The sequence below is a fragment of a genome, unplaced genomic scaffold (genome assembly GCF_019419815.1).
Source record: "Pyrus x bretschneideri cultivar Hongxiangsu unplaced genomic scaffold, Pyrus_bretschneideri_v1 Contig5, whole genome shotgun sequence".
Lineage (NCBI taxonomy): Eukaryota > Viridiplantae > Streptophyta > Magnoliopsida > Rosales > Rosaceae > Pyrus > Pyrus x bretschneideri.
In genome coordinates this window covers 7,418,885-7,437,127 of record NW_025999787.1, presented here as the reverse complement: position 1 = coordinate 7,437,127, position 18,243 = coordinate 7,418,885, and the positions used below count along the sequence as shown (strand labels likewise).

The 18,243-nt window shown below is 42.5% G+C and overlaps 3 protein-coding genes and 1 pseudogene across 6 annotated transcripts; 2 read left to right on the top strand and 2 right to left on the bottom strand.

The window, feature by feature from the left end:
• Positions 1-5,328: 5,328 nt before the first annotated feature.
• Positions 5,329-8,885, top strand: LOC103954268 (protein TOC75-3, chloroplastic). The gene is made up of 7 exons (XM_009366079.3): positions 5,329-6,605; positions 6,791-7,012; positions 7,111-7,218; positions 7,328-7,519; positions 7,643-7,891; positions 8,081-8,335; positions 8,462-8,885. Exons 1-7 carry the CDS (start codon positions 5,436-5,438, stop codon positions 8,699-8,701), a joined length of 2,436 nt encoding a protein of 811 aa, XP_009364354.2. The 5' UTR covers positions 5,329-5,435; the 3' UTR covers positions 8,702-8,885.
• Positions 8,886-9,343: 458 nt separating this feature from the next.
• LOC103954269 (chaperone protein dnaJ 20, chloroplastic) lies at positions 9,344-12,368 on the bottom strand. 2 transcript variants are annotated; one of them, XM_009366080.3, is made up of 5 exons: positions 11,985-12,368; positions 10,754-10,922; positions 10,374-10,406; positions 10,137-10,231; positions 9,344-9,979 (listed from the first exon to the last, which is right to left on the bottom strand). In XM_009366080.3, the coding sequence occupies exons 1-5, from the start codon at positions 12,300-12,302 to the stop codon at positions 9,755-9,757; spliced, it is 840 nt and encodes a 279-aa protein (XP_009364355.2). In that variant the 5' UTR covers positions 12,303-12,368; the 3' UTR covers positions 9,344-9,754. The 2 variants fall into 2 exon arrangements, with proteins under 2 accessions (XP_009364355.2, XP_009364356.2); XM_009366081.3 differs by lacking the exon at positions 10,374-10,406.
• Positions 12,369-13,097: 729 nt separating this feature from the next.
• LOC103954270 lies at positions 13,098-15,460 on the top strand (annotated as a pseudogene).
• Positions 15,070-18,228, bottom strand: LOC103954272 (transcription factor PCL1). 3 transcript variants are annotated; one of them, XR_007252582.1, is made up of 3 exons: positions 16,909-18,228; positions 15,468-16,086; positions 15,070-15,386 (listed from the first exon to the last, which is right to left on the bottom strand). XR_007252582.1 is itself a non-coding variant. In XM_009366083.3 (2 exons), exon 1 carries the CDS (start codon positions 17,924-17,926, stop codon positions 16,934-16,936), a length of 993 nt encoding a protein of 330 aa, XP_009364358.2. In that variant the 5' UTR covers positions 17,927-18,226; the 3' UTR covers positions 15,070-15,386; positions 16,909-16,933. The 3 variants fall into 3 exon arrangements, 1 of the variants encoding a protein (XP_009364358.2); XR_007252581.1 differs by having other exon boundaries at positions 15,468-16,092; positions 16,909-18,227; XM_009366083.3 differs by lacking the exon at positions 15,468-16,086 and having other exon boundaries at positions 16,909-18,226.
• Positions 18,229-18,243: the final 15 nt, after the last annotated feature.

Genomic DNA, 18,243 nt, shown 5'->3' with positions numbered 1-18,243 from the left:
AATTAAGGACAAAAAGGGAAAAAAAAAGTTTTTGTTAACAAAACTTTGTCTAGAATTTTCTAATGCAAAGAAATTGAACCCAAAATCAAAATTTTCTACAGAATCCAACTACCCCTGGCAACCAAATGGTACATTCTCTCAAAAACGTGATTTGAATCCTCAAATTTTACATTCTCTCAACCCAAAAACAAAACTTTCCAATAAATCAATCGAACCCAAAAGCCCAGTTGAAAACCCTTCGAATTTTTCAACTGGGAACTCAACTTTCTATTGAATTACCACTCATATGAATTAGAAGAACCCAAATAAAAATAGAGCACTAAAATTTCAATAGAGCTTGAAGACTTGTCGCTCATTTGCGTTCTTCAAATTCAAGGCGATTTTTCAACTGGGGACTCAAAATTCAACCTGGAAGTGGGTGTCCGCCATGGCCAACCTCTCGATCCGCTTCTCGGCTCGTAGCGTCAGCAGGTTTTCCACCGACACGCCCATTTTGGACATAATGTCTGTAATAACCCGTCCCAAAAAATTATGGTTTGTATAATTTTAAAATGTGAAATTATGAAAATGCCCTTCAAGGCAAATGCATTGACTTTTTTTTATCACCTTGTCGTGTCATGTAACATCTGTTTTCTTGTCATATCCTCGTAGCACTCGTCGTGACGAACGTGTGGGCGCAAGCGGAATCAAAATTGGAGTTATAACGAATGAGTTATTAATGAACAAAGTTGAGGGCAAAATGGTCATTTTACCATAAATCTGGAAGGCTCCAGATTGCTAGAGCATTAATATAATGAACCACATGTGTGGCTGTGATGAAAAGAAAGAAGAGAAATGAGACAGATAGACAGAGGGGAAAGAAGAAAAATGAGAGAAATGAGAGAAGCTTCTGCCCAATCAGAAAGAAGAGAAAGGAGAGAAAGGAAGGAGTTGAGGAGCAGCTAACCCAGACCCCTTTTGACCCGCGTGACCCGGCCCGTTTCCCTTTAAGCTTTCTGGCGGTTTTCTTCGATTTTTTCGACAAATTGTAGCCATCCACCACCATAAATCAACTTAAAGACTTCCCATCTTCATTTATCCATCAAACCCAAGCTGTTTTGAGCATTGTTTCACAACGAACACCCACGTCAGTCCCCAGACTCCATGGCGCGCGATTTCATCAATATTGCAAACTCCGATGATAGCCACCACCCTCATTCAACTCACCTTGAACCCAGGAACAAAGCCCAAACAAGTTTGGGGGCGTCAGAATTCGTTTTATGGTCGAATTGAGAACACCAATTCTAGGGTTTCTGGCGGATCGAGGCGTTTTTAGGTCATTTCCCAACCGAATTGGACATCAGCCCAGGTATGAAAATTGTTCCTCTCATTGAGATTTTCTTTCCTGTAAATTTTGGAGTTATTGAATTTTCTGGCGAGTCGGGTGCAATCGGTCGCCTACGTATGGCGGTGTGTGTGGCGGCATATGGCCTTTCAAGCCGCCACCTTGTGGCAGCTCATGCAACGATGCGTGAGGGGAACTCGAGGTCCTTCCTTAGGTTTTTCGACGTGTCGAATCTGAATCTGTCGTCCGTTTTCCCAAATTCAATCATTTTCGTAGAGTTTTACTGAATGGTCTCTATATGTGCTTTTAGGTGCATCGGTGGAGCTGATCTCGTTCATGCTGGTTCGAGCAGCTCTTAGACAATAAAATATTTGTGAGTGGACCCCTTCATAACTTATATATTTTTATAAAATATTAGCCTAGCATGCATTGCATATTTTATCAATGGAGTATGATTTATAATATGTTTTACGGATTTTCATACTTATGATTTATTTTATGGTTTTTGAATACGATTTATCTATCTTGGATTTATGATGTAACTTTGAGCTAATGAGCTCCGAATTTGATACGAGTTTTGAGATATGTTTTTGGTACTTATCTAGTGGGTTATCATACGACACATCCAAACACCACTGGTATCGATGTCTATGGCCATAGAACATAGTTGATGAGGAGGAGTGAGATATGATATATGATATACCTCTAGCTTTATTGCCGAAAGTAGTGTTGAACAGCTTCACTAGCCACGGTTAGTGTCGGTGTGTATGTATGCTATTTTATACAGCTTCACCTTCGGGTGATGGACATGTTATTCAGCTTTACCTTCGGGTGCTAGACAGTTACTGCCTTCGGGAGACTATGATACCCCTAGTTGAGTACCTCACTGATGAGATTTACGGATTTACCTTCGGGCGTTATTACCATTTATGAGCACTGGTTTATATACATATTTTACGAATGTTCTACATCGCATACTAGGGTTTTTCATAAAACCTATATGTTGTATTATATATGTGTTTTCAAAACAGAGGGTTATTATGTATAGAAATAAAATGTTTCCCTATTATTAGTATTACTATTATAAAATTTTGAAACACCCCGACCTCGATGTCCTCGGGATATCAGAATGGTCACGTGCTGGCCGACACCCGAAGGGTGACGAAAGCCATTTAATTTATGCAAATGCTGAGAACATGTGAAACATGCATATAAATTGAGACTAATCGTGCAATAGGGACGAATAACACAATACTAAAGTTCAACTGCTAACAATTTAATATTAAGATAATGCAAATACAGAGTACAAGCGAAAATTTAAGGTAAAGAAGTGCTATTACAATAGACATTGAAGCAAAGAGAATATAGCACGATATCACTGGTAGGGAAATGCCCGTACCTCAGTTCGTAATCCTCGTTCCTAGGTCCTGAAGGGGGCACAAAACAAATATGAGTGAACCAAGTTGATATATATATATATATATATATATATATATAATGAAACAGTTATCAACATACTAACCCCCAAGTTTTATGAAAACACATACATCATAATAAAAATAGGTTTTCCGAAACCTAGCATGTCATGCAATGTCTCAAATCATAACTCATATATATCATAATCACTAGTGAATGTCCAATATCCTTCCAAGCCTCGTGTCAGCTCCCGTCTTTGTGCCAATTGCTAGAGGAAAAACCCCTCAGGCCCTATGCCAACACCGTAACCGTCGCCCGGGATGGAATCTATTCCTCGCCCCGTAGCGGAATAGGGACCACTAGGTAAGTACAAAACCATTGAACATACATTTATTTGAAAGGCAACTTCATAGTATACAGTCATACATCATTTATACTATAAAGAGGTGTTCTAAACGTGTTCTAGATATTCTATCGTCATCCATCATATATTCTATAAAGAACACGGGTTATAGGAAAAATAGTAATAATTCAAACTAGCCTCAATAAGCATGTTATTTCATAAAACGTAATCATTAAATCATGTTTTTCATGTATGCATTTCTACTATTAAAACATGCATTTAGAAGAGGACTATTCACTGTACACCGTTGGTGCAACACCGTTCCAAAAACGAATAACGGAATTGCTGCTATGAATCGCACCTATGCATATAAAGGGTATATTTAGTCAAACTATACTCAAACGAATTAATTTAGGAAAACAGACATCGAAAATGGGTTTAGGATGTCGAAATTAGCATAGAAGGGATCCCGAACGAAAACCCAAAAAGTCAACGGTTAAAGGTCAAAGTCAACGACCAACATTGACCATAAAGTCAACATGTCCGGGTCAAAGTCAACAGGCCAACTGGTTTGGTCAAACTGGGTCGGGCTGGTTTAAGGTTAGGGTTAAGGTCCGGTTTGGGCCCTAGGGTTTGGGCCTTGGGTTTAGGGAAATGGGTTTAGGGCCTGGCCATAAAGGCCAAGGGCCTAAGGTGAAACAGCTCGAGGGCCTTAAGCCTTTAAAGGCTTAGGTTTTTAGAAGAAATGGCCCAAAGGGACTTTAGGTTTTAGGAAAAATAAATAAAAACAAAAAGGATAAGGGTTTTGCGCTGGGTCAATAACGGGCCTAAAGCCCGAGGGTCTGGAAAGGGCATGAAAGGCCTAGCGAAAGGGTTTGGGCTTGGGTGAACGCCTAAAGGCCCAGAGTTTGAAGAAGGAGCAACGCCGGAGCTTCCCCAACTCCGGCCCCCTGTCACACACATCCTTAGACTCCGATGTAGGCATTAAAACATTGGTAAGTTCGAGGGGAAGAAAGGGTTACTTGAGTTTTGCCATGAAACGGCCGAGCCAATCTCATGTTAAACCTTGCCAACAACAAGTATATCTCTCAACAATCGAACTCAAACATCAACCTAAAACAGAGAGAGGGAATCCCGAGGCTTACCTAACTTGAAAGACAAGGAATCTCGCCGGAGTGTTTCCTGGGTTTCGCAGTGTCTCACAGCGACGAGATAGAGAGAGATGACGGGGTGATGATGATGATGATGATGTTGTTGACGTCAGGGAGGTGTGGATGCTCGAGTGTGTATGGGTTAAGGGGTGAGAGAGTGAGAGGGTTTCGAGAAAGGGAGAGGGAGTGTAGAGAAAGAGTTGAAAATGAGGTCTCGGAGTGGGGGAAAGAAAGAGAGAAATGGGGAGAGTTGGGGTACTGCCATGTGGCAGTTTGAGGGTGGAGAAAAATGGAAGAGGATCCTCTCTTGAGCATAGGATGGGGATCCTCCTGACCACAAAATTCGGGCTGTTCAATTTTAATCCAACAGTTGCAATTATTATAACTTTTTAAGGGACCCCCTGTTTAGAGACGTTGGATTAAAATTGAACGGCCCAGATTTCGTGGTCAGAAGGATCCTCATCCTGAGCTAAGGAGGGATCCTCTTCCGAGAAAAATCCCACTTTTAGATCTTGATTGAGTAAAGAACTAGGGACTAAATTGATAATTCCATTAAACTTTTAGGAAAATTACGAAATTATACATATAATTGGGGGGTAGGGTGTAACAGCTTTGGTCCACTCACCTTTCTGTTTTTGCGCCCCCTCAGGAGTTAGAATTGATGCACATGATCTCGGCATCAGGACACTTCAACATTGATATCCTCAAGTTTTCTCAGTGTAGGTACCATTCCCTTGTTCGTATCTTTTCCTAGTAATCCTACCATATTATTCTTAGTAGTAGCATGCTTTGAACACGTTCCTGCTTTGGTATAATGATTCTAATTGCATATATTTTATTTGTATGCATGTTTAAAATGGCTTCGTCACCTTCGGGTATCGCCCAGCACGTGCAAGCACTACGACACCCTGGTGACGACGCTACAAAAGAAGCAGGTACTGGATATCATTGAGCAAAACTTGGGGATTGGATGTCGGCCTTCTAGTCCTCCTTAATACCAAGTGAAACCTTGGAATTAGATTTAGTCTGCTTTAGGGAACCTTGGAGGGTCTCGTAGTCGAGGCGAGTCCCACTTATTTTAGTTCGAAGACATACCAAACGCACCCAAAAGTCCAAAAGTCCAAACCCAATAAACCCCTCTTTTCGTTAGAGAGGGGCCTTATCTCTTCTCGACATTCTTCCGCTGCTGCACCCCAACAAAATGTTCGCAGCGGCGCCCTCCTCCGCCTACCTCAACCCCAAGCCCACGGTCCTCCCCTCCTCCGCCCGCACCCTTTCCCCGCCCATCACATCCGCCGCCGCTTCTAACAGCCGTCGACCAGTCACTAAATGTCACCTGTCCTCTAGTACCCCCTCGCCCCTCTCCCAAAACCCTAAACCTTCCTCCACCGCCCTCAAAACGCTCTCCAAAGCTCTCGCAGCCGCCTCCACAGTCACCCTCATCTTAAATTTGCGATCTTTTGCCGGGAACGGAAGTTCCGGCGGTGGCGGAGGTGGGTTTGGAGGCGGAGGTGGAGGGGGAGATAGGTTCGGCGGCGGCGAAGATGGGTTTGGTGGGGTTTTGAAGAGGCTTCTGTTTGGGTCACAGACGGCCATTGCGGACGAGCCTCAGTCCCAAGAGTGGGACTCGCATGGGTTACCGGCCAACATTGTTGTCCAGCTCAACAAGCTCAGTGGGTTCAAGAAATACAAGGTCTCCGAGATCTTGTTCTTCGATCGGCGGCGGTGGAGCACCGTCGGCACCGAAGACTCGTTCTTCGAAATGGTATCCCTGAGACCCGGCGGCGTTTACACCAAAGCCCAGTTGCAGAAGGAGCTGGAAACCTTAGCCAACTGCGGGATGTTCGAGAAGGTCGATTTGGAAGGGAAGACCAACCCAGATGGGACTCTAGGCGTTACAATCTCGTTCACAGAGAGCACATGGCAGTCAGCGGACAAGTTCCGGTGCATCAATGTGGGTCTGATGGCGCAGTCGAAGCCCATCGAAATGGACCCGGACATGACCGATAAGGAAAAGCTCGAGTATTTTCGGAACCAGGAGAAGGATTACAAGAGAAGGATTGATAGGGCGAGGCCTTGTTTGTTGCCGGCGCCTGTGCAGAGGGAGGTGCTGCTGATGTTGAGAGAACAAGGAAAGGTGAGTGCGAGGCTGTTGCAGAAGATTCGAGACCGGGTTCAGAAGTGGTATCAGGATGAAGGGTATGCTTGTGCACAAGTTGTGAATTTTGGGAATTTAAATACCAAGGAGGTGGTTTGTGAGGTTGTAGAAGGGGATATCACCCAGCTGCTTATTCAGTTCCAGGATAAGCTCGGGAATATCGTGGAAGGGAACACTCAGATCCCCGTGGTGAAGAGAGAATTGCCCAGGCAGGTACTTATACTATCCCTTAAACGAAATGTATTACTTATATATTTAATCGGTTTTTGGTTGTTTGTTGAATTGCATATTCGTTTACATGATTAGCTATGAGATAGCCTGTTTCTTTAGTCATATGTATTTTTCCAATTTGCAATGGGGTGATTTATTGACTCGTTGAACTCTTTGGTGAATGTTAGCTTCGACCGGGTTATGTTTTTAACATAGAAGCAGGGAAACAAGCTCTGAGGAACATAAATTCCCTAGCTTTGTTTTCAAACATTGAAGTGAACCCACGGCCTGATGAGAAGAACGAAGGAGGGATAATTGTTGAAATAAAGCTAAAAGAACTAGAACAGAAGACAGCTGAACTTAACACGGAATGGAACATTGTTCCTGGACGCGGAGGTTATCCGACTCTGGTATGTGGAAAGTGATCTCTTTGCTCTGCTAATCAATCATGAAGATTCTGGAGGTTTCAATTTTGTAATTCTGATTGTATTGTATGTTGTATGTATAGGCTTCACTAGAGCCTGGTGGAACTGTTACATTTGAGCATCGGAATCTCGGTGGCCTGAATAGGTCTATTCTGGGATCAATAACCACCAGCAACTTCTTGAATCCTCAGGTAATCTTGCCTTACCAAGAGTATACCCATTCTGTATCTAAGTTAACTGATAGTTTAATACCTTTGCATAAATTCTGGTATCATGTCTTTTATGTGGTTTATCTCTCAGGATGATCTTTCTTTTAAGCTTGAGTATGTGCATCCATATCTGGATGGCGTGTACAATCCCCGCAATCGTACTCTCCGTGTAAGCTGCTTCAACAGCCGAAAACTAAGTCCAGTCTTTACTGGTGGGCCAGGGGCTGATGAAGTTCCCCCTATTTGGGTTGATCGAGCTGGAGTTAAGGCTAATATAACAGAGGTGATTTTCATTGTTTTTCTTAATGTTTGATGTAGTCCGTTATGATTTATTCAACAGAGGTACTTGTCATTTTTATTTTTACTGTTGTTATGATTACCTAACTTGATAGCCTATGCCTACCAGAATTTCACCCGTCAGAGCAAATTCACCTATGGACTTGTAATGGAAGAGATAACTACACGTGATGAACGCAGTCATGTCTGTTCTAACGGCCAAAGAGTATTGCCAAGTGGAGGAGTCAGTGAAGACGGACCTCCAACAACTCTCAGCGGTACAGGCATTGACCGCCTGGCATTTTTACAATCAAATATCACCCGTGATAACACCAAGTTTGTGAATGGAGCTATAGTTGGTCAGAGGAATGTGTTTCAGGTAACCTCATATCTTGTACTGTGTAGCTTTTAGAACAAGCGGGGAAAGAAAAAAATGTTTTAAAGGGAAAGCCGTTCTCATGAATTTTGTTTTAGACTTATCTAGAATTGTTGTTTTTCTATTTACCTGTCAGTGTAACATGTTCTAGAGACTTTGTTAACTTGCATACTTTTTCGTATGAAATTGCAGGTTGACCAAGGCATTGGTGTTGGCAGCAACTTTCCCTTCTTCAACCGTCACCAGCTAACGTTAACAAGATTTTTCCAGCTGAAGGAAGTTGAGGAAGGTGCTGGTAAACCACCACCACCTGTTCTTGTACTTCACGGACATTATGGTGGCTGTATAGGAGACCTTCCAAGTTATGATGCATTTACCCTTGGCGGTCCATATTCTGTCAGGGGTTACAACATGGGCGAGATAGGAGCAGCTAGAAATATCCTTGAGGTGGGAACTACTTTTGAACATTTAACTCGGTCCTCGATATGATGTCATAGGCAGTGAAAGACTTTCCCCATACACAAAAATTACGATATATGATTAGCTGATTTCTTTTCCCATTGTTATCTCCAGCTTGCTGCTGAACTACGGATACCTGTGAAAGGTACACATGTATATGCATTTGCAGAGCACGGAAATGATCTAGGAACGTCCAAGGAAGTCAAGGGTAACCCTACAGAGGTATACAGGCGATTGGGTCACGGGTCAGCATATGGCGTTGGCGTCAAGTTAGGTTTAGTAAGAGCTGAGTATGCCGTCGATCATAACTCTGGCACAGGTGCGGTATTCTTCCGTTTCGGCGAGAGGTTTTGAGATGCGGCTAGTATTTTTCAGTTTTGCTAATTTGGCCTTTAGTTTTTCGAAACAACGATTTTTTATTTATGTCGCAATTCGTTTCGAATGGTTTGATAAACATAAATTCAACTTGAGTGAGAATTGTTTATGCTTGTATCTGACGCAGTTGCAACTAATAAGAGGCATGGGAGACTTAGGATTATTATTTTCGTTACTCTAAATCCGAATGCCATACAACCACTTGATTTTCATTACTCTAGTCTCTCTTTCCCTCTTAATTTTTCGCCCTTAAACTTCCGGTCTCCCTTCCGGAATCTCTCCCTTTTAGATTCTCTCGACGCTTGCTTTCTACTTAATTCAATTCCTCCCATTCTGATTACGGATTAGGATTAGTAAACAAGCCTAAGTGCGGCAATAGGAACAAGGCTTCATCTTTGATGCCTTAAACAAAGGATTGGAGTGAGGTCACGTTTCAATGCCGCTCCCCTTATCGGCTTTGTTTTCCCTATCACTTCCCTTCGCCGGCTTGATTGATTCATCTGTTGCAAGCCATGAGCGGAAAGAACTCAAAACTTGATTTGCCTGCAAAATTATCTGAATTCCAATTTTCTGCAGCAAAGAGATGGATCAACCGTTATAATTGCGAGTTGCACGAGCAGCTGCGTTGAACACATACGCCTCGAGCAGGCTTGTAGCACAAGAAACTTGTACTCCGCTTGATTTCATTCATCTTTGTTGATTCTTTTACAAGATATGATCTCAGCACAAGCTCCAAACAGAAGCCCAAGAGACTATAAACATCGACTCGTACTCTATATAAACTATATAAACTATACCCTTTGATGAAATAACTTGACTTCGAAAAAATAATGAAGTACTTCAGCAAGCGCATCTTCTTTTCCGCCTTCATACTTCCAGTCTCCATCTACCATACAACAAACCCCCCATCGATCGATCTCTCCCTTCCTTCTCTCAACCTTTGCTTTCCGCTAAAGTGCGGTAATATGATTTTAAGGCTTCATCTTCGATGCTTCCAACAAAGCATTGACGCGGTGATGCCGTGTTTCTACGCTACAATCCCAATTCCTTTTTTAACCGAGCAAGAGTAGCTTCTATCTCATCAATATTATCCTCTATGCTGCTCTCCTTACCAGCTTCGTTTTGACCAACATTACCTGTTCTCTGTTCCCCGGAGCTTCTGAAAGGATTGCCTTCATCATTTTTATTTGCTCCATCTTCTGGATCCGTTATGTTGAGTTCTTTCTCAAGAAACTCCACAAGTTCTTCTCCAATCTCCTGCAAAGTGTAAATCCAAACTATAAGAGAGGTTTCGTTGGTAAACGTTCACGTTGAAACACTGGCATTTGCAAGTCATAACTTCAAATGGCCGCAAAGATGGTTTAGTTTAATTGCGTTTTAAGACAGGTATAGTGGGAACTTAATAATCTCTCACCCCCAGTTCCTCCCATAGACTCTTTGGCTTTCCTTGTGACGAAGCACTCGCTTCCCAGTTCTGGAATTCTTCTTGGATGTCTTTAAAGAAGTCCTCTGCAGTACCAAAAAAGACCCATGACGCCACTATAATTTTAATTGCATTAAAGAGGAAAACTAAATGGCTCGTTGAGATTTGAGGACAATGCAATGCAAACATTACGGCCTGTATGATGTCTCACAGAGAGGACAAATCTACCTATTGTAATTTGAACATCCCTCAAAAAATTACCTGCACAATGAAGGGCTTAAGAATAAGAACGTGCTAAAGACACCTGTATATAGATTGGTCCAAGCTATATTTTGGTCCATATAAGACACTACACATCAGTGTCTTAACAATTATACAGATAATCAGTTGAGATTTAAACGGTCATTTGGACCAAAAGATCCTTCGAGTGAAGGTCCGATTAACTGCATGTTTGATACTGCAATGTCACAGGAAGCATGACATCTTTGTCCGACGGATTATCAGACATGTTTCGAGTGGAACATATATAGTATTGGACTATATTGATTCATAATGAAAAAAGTTCTAGAAGACAGCAGAGTTCATGCACAAGTTTACTAAGTTCTTACCAAATCCGTAAAACTCCTCTTCATCTTGAGACTTCTTGCTCTGGTTTCTTTGAGTAGAGGAATAGGAATAGTCAGATCCGAAATTAGAGTCGTATTTTCCCCGAGATTTGGAACTCAGCAATGTATTGTAGGCATGCTTAATCCGCATAAATTTCTCCTGCGCATTTTCCTGTACAAACAAAAAAATTTAGGACTAGCCCTTGCTAAGCACTCTTGATAGAAGGGATGAGCTAAAAAACAGATTCAAAACAGCAATTCATATCCACTACAGGCAACCGGAAATTTGGAAGGGCATGAATCACATGTCACAGTTTAGCACACAACGTAATGTGCCTCGACAGTTGGCTTGGTGCCACAAATCACAAAATACGATTCGGGTAGCAGCATATCCTAGGATCATTTGTTTGGAGTTTGGTGGAATCATTTCAAGATTGTTGTCACAGTCTGTAAGAACAGAATCCTTAACACCATAGGATTCTTTCAACAAAAGGGATAGTTATAACCCCATATACACTGTACTGTTATTCATGAATCAAATCAAGGAGTTACATGGTAGCAGCTAAAATCGGTCCTAGGGGTTCAAGGAGCCATAATTCTACACAATCCCTCCCAGAGAGAGAATGTACCTCTGGCAATAAGCCTGAGGTTTATCCCCCGACAAGGCAACAAGGGTGATACCACATAGAATGTATCATTCTGCATTCATTTTCTCTAATCCAGAAACATCATAATACTCAGTTATGAAAGATCCTTAACTTCCCCAATTGGGTAACTAAAGAATAACATACTTAACTCTTTTCTGCAATGGGTAACTAAAATATAACATAAGCTTCTGCAAATGAGTAACCAACAAATAACATAGTTTATAACCAACAACAACAAAGCCTCATCCCACTAAATGGGGTTGGCTGTTTGAAACCTAGAACAACAGTGCGCTCAGTTTTGCGCCAAGTCCTCCGTTAGCTCAAGCATAGTTTATAACCAAACTCCAAAAAAATAAAATTGAAACTGCCTCCTCCAATGAATTGGCATCCTTTAAACTTGGTAAGCAAAGATTTAATGAACACAAAATCAAATTAAACACCTAAAAATTATATCATCACACAAATAATTAGGGAAAAAAAAAACTACCCAGAAATTAAAAACCTTCAATTTGCAGCTAAAGCACTAGCAATTCCACAACCCCACAAAAATATAAGTTATGGGTTTGAATCCGTAAACTGTTAATTACCTCTTTGTTAACATCGGGGTGATACTTAAGAGCAAGTTTGCGATAAGCCCTTTTGATCTCGACATCAGTTGCAGAAGGAGACACGCCCAGAACCTGGTAAGGAGACTCTCTGCGACTCGCTCTCAAAACGGTAGCAAAACGCCGCCGTTTCTGGTTCAAATTCGAGAAGCTGGTTACGGGTTTCGAAAATTCGAGTCGGGTTTGCAGAAAAAGCAGAGATCTCGAAGAAGAAGAAGAAGAAGAAGAAGAAGAAGAAGGAGGGAGGTTGAAGAAACAGAGGGTGTGAGGAGTTAGAGGCAGGAGAGCCAATCCATGCATTGTTCGTCCGGGGAAGAATTTGTGAGAAATTTGATAGTTACTTTCATGTCCCCTGGAAGATTATGGTTGAGAAAATGTGAAGCTTTGGAAGTTGGGTTGTGCTGCTTCCATTGGTGGCTCTGTTTTGAGCTTCCAACGTTTTGGAGAGAGATGGATGGAGAGTAAATCGACGGCCAAGATTTTGGATCATTTGTTTGGAAATGTGGACCCACTTTCTATTTTGTGGGGATAGAATTGTTGCGACGCAGTGACGGTATTATAAACTAATAAAGCATTATGGTGAAAAATTGAAATGAATAACATTTGTAGTCGCTTAATGAGTGAGTTAGTCTTTGACCTTTTTTATGTATTTGTGTATAGCACGTTGAAACATTCAATTTTTGTGTGTATTATATACACAAGAGTATAGTAGAATTTTATGACAAATGATCTTTAATTATATTATATTCTCATTTGTGTTGTAATGCTAGAATACAGTTAAATAGTACAACTAACTCACATGTCACAATCTAAATCGAACGGTTTATGCTTTAGGCCTTAGGATAATCTATTAATAGGCAATTTGTAACTTCATGTGAGTAGATTAATTATATTGCGTGACGATGTTCCAGTATTTCACAATAATTCTTTCTTGTAACATGCGTAGATTGTTATCTAAATTTCACCAATTGTGAAGTATTGGTCATTGACGTCAATTCTGTGATAATTCCGTCAAAAGAGGTAATTATGTAATTTTAGTATGCTCTTTAAAATAGACTCGTATGAGTTTCACATTTTACGAATTTGTCATGAATGACCAATACTCTAAATTATGCGATAATTTTAGCGAATTTTAATTCATAGACGAAAACTACAATTCAATCATAGTTCGAGACAGACATTCCAATTTTCTTTTTAACTTTTGAAGCAAATTGTAATTGTAACCTGTACTCTTCACTTCAATCTTCTGATATAACGGTAGTTTGGTTATTCCCCGCGCTTTACAGTTGCTGTTCCAATGTAATGGGTAGTTCCAAAGTCCGAGCACTCCCATCGGCTCAGCAGAGCAACCGCATCATCCACCGTCCATTTCAATCATCACCCGATTTCTACACAAATCTGATCGAAACCTACGCTCGTGATCGACAGTTGCACTCGGGAAGAGCACTCCACGCCCATTTAATCACCAATGGGTTGGCCGGTTTGACCCGTTTTGCCTCCAAGCTCATAGCTTTGTATGTTTCTTGCGGCCAAATAGTCCATGCCCGCAAACTGTTCGACAAAATTCCCCAGACGAACATCCGCCGCTAGTTTGCTCTCATTGGAGCCTGTGCTCGTTGTGGGTTTTATCAGCAGGCAATGTGCTCGTTCTGTGCGATAACAAGATTGTTATTCCCAGTGTTTTGAAAGCCTGTGGGCACCTCTCGGATGTTAAAACCGGCGAGAAACTTCACGCTGTGGTGCTCCGGTTCTCGTTTGAATTCGATGCTTTTGTTAGTAGTGCTCTCATTGATGTGTACTCGAAGAACGGGAGTGTAGAGAAGGCGCATCGGCTGTTTGATATGATGGTGGAGAAAGATTTGGTGGCTTTGAATGCTATGGTTTCGGGATTTGCTCAACACGGTTTGGCTAGAGACGCGTTGTGTTTAGTGGAGAAAATGCAGCTCGAGGGAATAAAGCCTAATTTGATAACTTGGAACAGTTTGGTTGCTGGGTTTTCGCAGAAGGGCGATGAAGCAATGGCGTCTAAGCTTTTGAAGTTGATGCGCTCTAATGGAATCGAGCCTGATGTGGTATCCTGGACTTCAGTTATATCCGGGTTTGTGCAGAATTTTCAGAACGATAAGGCTTGTCGAACATTTAAGCAAATGTTGGGTCATGGATTGTGTCCAACTTCGAATACAATTAGTAGCCTCTTGCCTGCTTGCACGGGTGTGACGAATGTGAAGTCTGGGAAGGTGGTTCATGCTTACGCGTTTGGTGATAGGAGTTGAACAAGATGTGTATGTTCGGAGTGCTCTTGTTGACATGTATGCAAAATGCGGATTCATATACGAAGCAAGAAGCATTGTTTTGCAAGATGTTTAAAAGGAGCACTGGTAACATGGAATTCGATGATTTTTGGATACGCGAATCATGGGTATTGCAACGAAGCAATTGAGCTTTTCAACCAGATGAAGTTGGAGGATGACAAGAAACTCGATTACCTGACTTTCATAGCAGTTCTCATCGCATGTTGTCATGCTGGAATGATTGAACTTGGAGAAAGCTTGTTCAGTTTGATGCAAGAAAAGTATGAGATTGTGCCAAGACTAGAACATTATGCGTGCATGGTTGATCTTCTAGGTCGAGAAGGGAAACTCACCTGAGGCTTATGATCTGATTAAGGCAATGCCGATGGAGCCAGATTTGTTCGTATGGGGAGCCTTATTAGGAGCATGTCGGAATCATGGGAGTATTGATCTTGCTGAAGTAGCGGCAAAGCATTTGTCGGAGTTAGAGCCGGAACGTGCAGGAAACAGTTTGCTAGTGTCAAGTCTATATGCTGGTTCCGGCAATTGGGGGAATGTTGCAAGGTTGAAGAAAATGATGAAGAGAAACAAGATAGGGAAACTTCCGGGATGCAGTTGGATGGAAGCTGCCTGATATACGAGAAAGGCCCTCGAAGGAAGATTTTGAACAAATTCTGAGGCAAGCGATCGTCGAATAAATCACACTTTCTTCGCCGGAGCTACCGTTGATCTTTTCTATGCCTGCAGAGGGAAGAGAAGCTGGATAACAGTGAGAATGATAACATGAATTTAAATACTATTGATCATCAAAACAAATACATCTTCTCACCGATGTTTGTTCACCGCATACAAGTAGGTTTCAGCCCGACAGGATTTTAAGAACAAAGCCAGTGTAGAAGAAGAAATACAAAAGATCTCAACTACAATCTGTAGAGAGGTACAGTATGAATTATTTCAGTTGACAACATAACTTAAACAATGAATTAGTTACGAACGCTCTCTGCCACTGTGGGTAGGTATCCGCCATTTTACTGCCGTTGTAAAAGCTACCGCTTTATCTGATGAAGTCTCTCTGTAGTTATCTTCAAACAATCTGCAAATGATGCGCATAAATTGTACAATAAACATCAATTTCAAGTCCAAGAAGAAAAAAAAAATCATAACCTACACTTACAAAGGATCCATGTACCCCGAATGAACTACCAGTACTATTATGCGACAGAAACCCAAGCTTTAACCGAGAGAAACAAGGAGAATTGGCTAAGATACTCGCTATTCTGAAGATCATCATACAAAGGCAGAGACTGTAAAAGGTTAACTAAAGCAATTGCAAATGTATTTACGTAATATCGGAACATAACACATCGCCATACATGACAAGGGAGGTGAAAAGGTGATAAAAGCGTTCAACCCAGGATTGAAGGACAGGTAACAGACAATTGCAATATCTTTATTGACTTCTTTCCATTGAATCTGGAAAGAAAAGGCTTAATACCTTATTGATACAAAGAATATATAAACCAAGAACAGGTCAGGGATGTGCTCGACGCCCTCGGTGTCAACAATGTAGACTAGGAGCAAACCTCCCACTGTTACGTAACTTGGAAGAGGAGTATAAATTTAATGAGGGGAGTTTTGCTACATTGGCTATTCATTCAAAACCCATATGCCTCTAAAGTTTCTCCACATAATTCCTAAGAACCCTTCCCGTGCCTGTCAGGTTCGGGATTACCAATCAAGCAAGCTTACAGGTTGAGTTCGAAGAGTTAGCTTTAACCAACATGCTGAAACTTCTGAATCTACACAAAAACATACATTTAATAATCGGAATTTCAACAGCACTCATCAATACAAAACTGCATTTTATACACAAACTAGCTGCAACAGCAACAAAGCCCAGAAACTGCCATAAATCATTGCTAAAGATACACAAGCTTATGAGCTGTGATCCCTACAAATGGGATAAACACTTATTTCTCGAACAAGTGACAAATAAAATGGACGAGACCAGCGCACGCCAAATGATATCACATGGAAAACACCATTTCAATCCCATAAAAAGTGAAGGGCATTACTTCAATTCTTTTGTTCTATGAGGCATAAACTTAAATGCAGTGAGACGAGATTCTACGTCCACGATGGTGCGGAAATGGATTTGGAAATTCAAGAAGCAAACTCTATCATCATTCGAAACTTACGATGTCAAATAATACACAGGTCGGGAAACACTCTGAAGATTATTCAACTGCCTAGTTCTCGATATCATTAATTTGGGTTTATATCAGTAAATACACTGCGCATTTTTAAGAATGGAAATGATTTCCGCACTCCCGTTTCTCGTTCTACACTTCTCCCTATGTTTTTGTCCGTTGATTTACCTTCATTCTTCAATCGAGCCAGGAGAGAGAAAAGGGGAGTGCGGAAATCATTTTCCTTTCGAGAAATCGAACCCCGTAGGTTCAATTAATGAGGCCTAATATAATAAGGCAAGCATGAACCAGTCAAATAAGATAAGCAAATGATAGAATCAAATCCTGATTTCCCAGCACTCTAATCCAATCAAATAAAACTGCAAAGTTAAAAATTCAGTGCACAAGCTCAAGAGAGTCGCTCACCTCAACTTTAATGTGTAAAGATTTATCATTTGTCATTCGAACCAGCATGTTGGTACGAAACCATCGAACCCATGTTGTAGTGGTGCGACTCGAACCCATGGTACGCACCGCCGTGACTGCCCGCACCGCCGGGCATGCCCATGTGCCCGTGCCCGTGGCTCATCCCGAGAACCGGCATCTGCATCATCCCGGCAGGCGGGTACGGCATCCGAAACGAAAACTGCCCATTTCCGTGGCTCTGACCCGGACCCGCCTGACCCGAGCCCCCAGCGCCACCGCCACCGCCGCCGCCGCCAGACTCGTGGCGTAAGCTTTGCGGTACCGGCGTGGTGGCAAAAAGCTTGTCCGACGAGGAGGACCCCACGTCGCCGGATAAGCCCTGCATCCTCTTCAAGTACAGGCGGTACTTCTGCAAGTGGCTGGCGACGTTTTCGCGTGTCAATCCCTCGACGTTCATCAGCTGCATAATCGTCTTGGGCACCGCGTTCTTGATCCCCAGGTGGGCCACCACCTCCACGAACCGCTTGTGCAGCTGCGGGGTCCACACCAGCCGCGGCCGCTTCAGCGTCCGCGCTGACGTGTCGTCCGGCGAGAAATTCTCGGTCCTCAGCGCCGAATCCGCCTCCTCCGCACTGCAATCGACCTTCCGCGACTTTCTCGAATCGGATCCGTACCTCTCACCGCTCTCGTCCAACTCCACGACCATCGGCTCCACCACGTCGTCGCTGCGGTTCTCGTCGAACGACTTGTAGTTCGATGACGAGAACCCCTGGGAGTGGGCGCCGCCGCGGAGCGTCGAGACCATCTTATGCGACGCGCGGTTGACGTCGACGGCCGTGCGGCAGGGCTCCGGCGAGATGCTGAAGGCCGAGGCTAATTCGATCGGAATCAACGGCTGGGATAGCGGAGTCAAATCATCAGCGCTCGGCAGCCCCGCCTCCCACTCTGAAACCCGCGCCTCGTCGTCGCCGCCGCTGCCAGCTCCTTCGTACTCACTCATCCTCACCTCCTCACCCATTTGCAAACAGCTCAATCTCTCTCTCTCCTTTTTTTTTTTTTTTCTTTTCAATTTTTTTGTTGCTTTTTTAGATTTTTGTCATAGAATTGTTCGTGTCGGGATCGGATCGGGTTGGGAGAAAAATCAGGAGAAAAACGAAGACCAATTGAGAGAAGAAGAAGAGGAACAAGCAGATTGGAGAATCCGGGAGATTCGGAGGACTGTTTGGCAAGTGAGAAAACGGGTGGGAAAATTATAGAATTTTTTTTTCCTTTTTTCCTCTTTTTATTATTTTATTTTTCTTCTACGCTTTGTGGTAGAAAAAGTGCAATATCTGA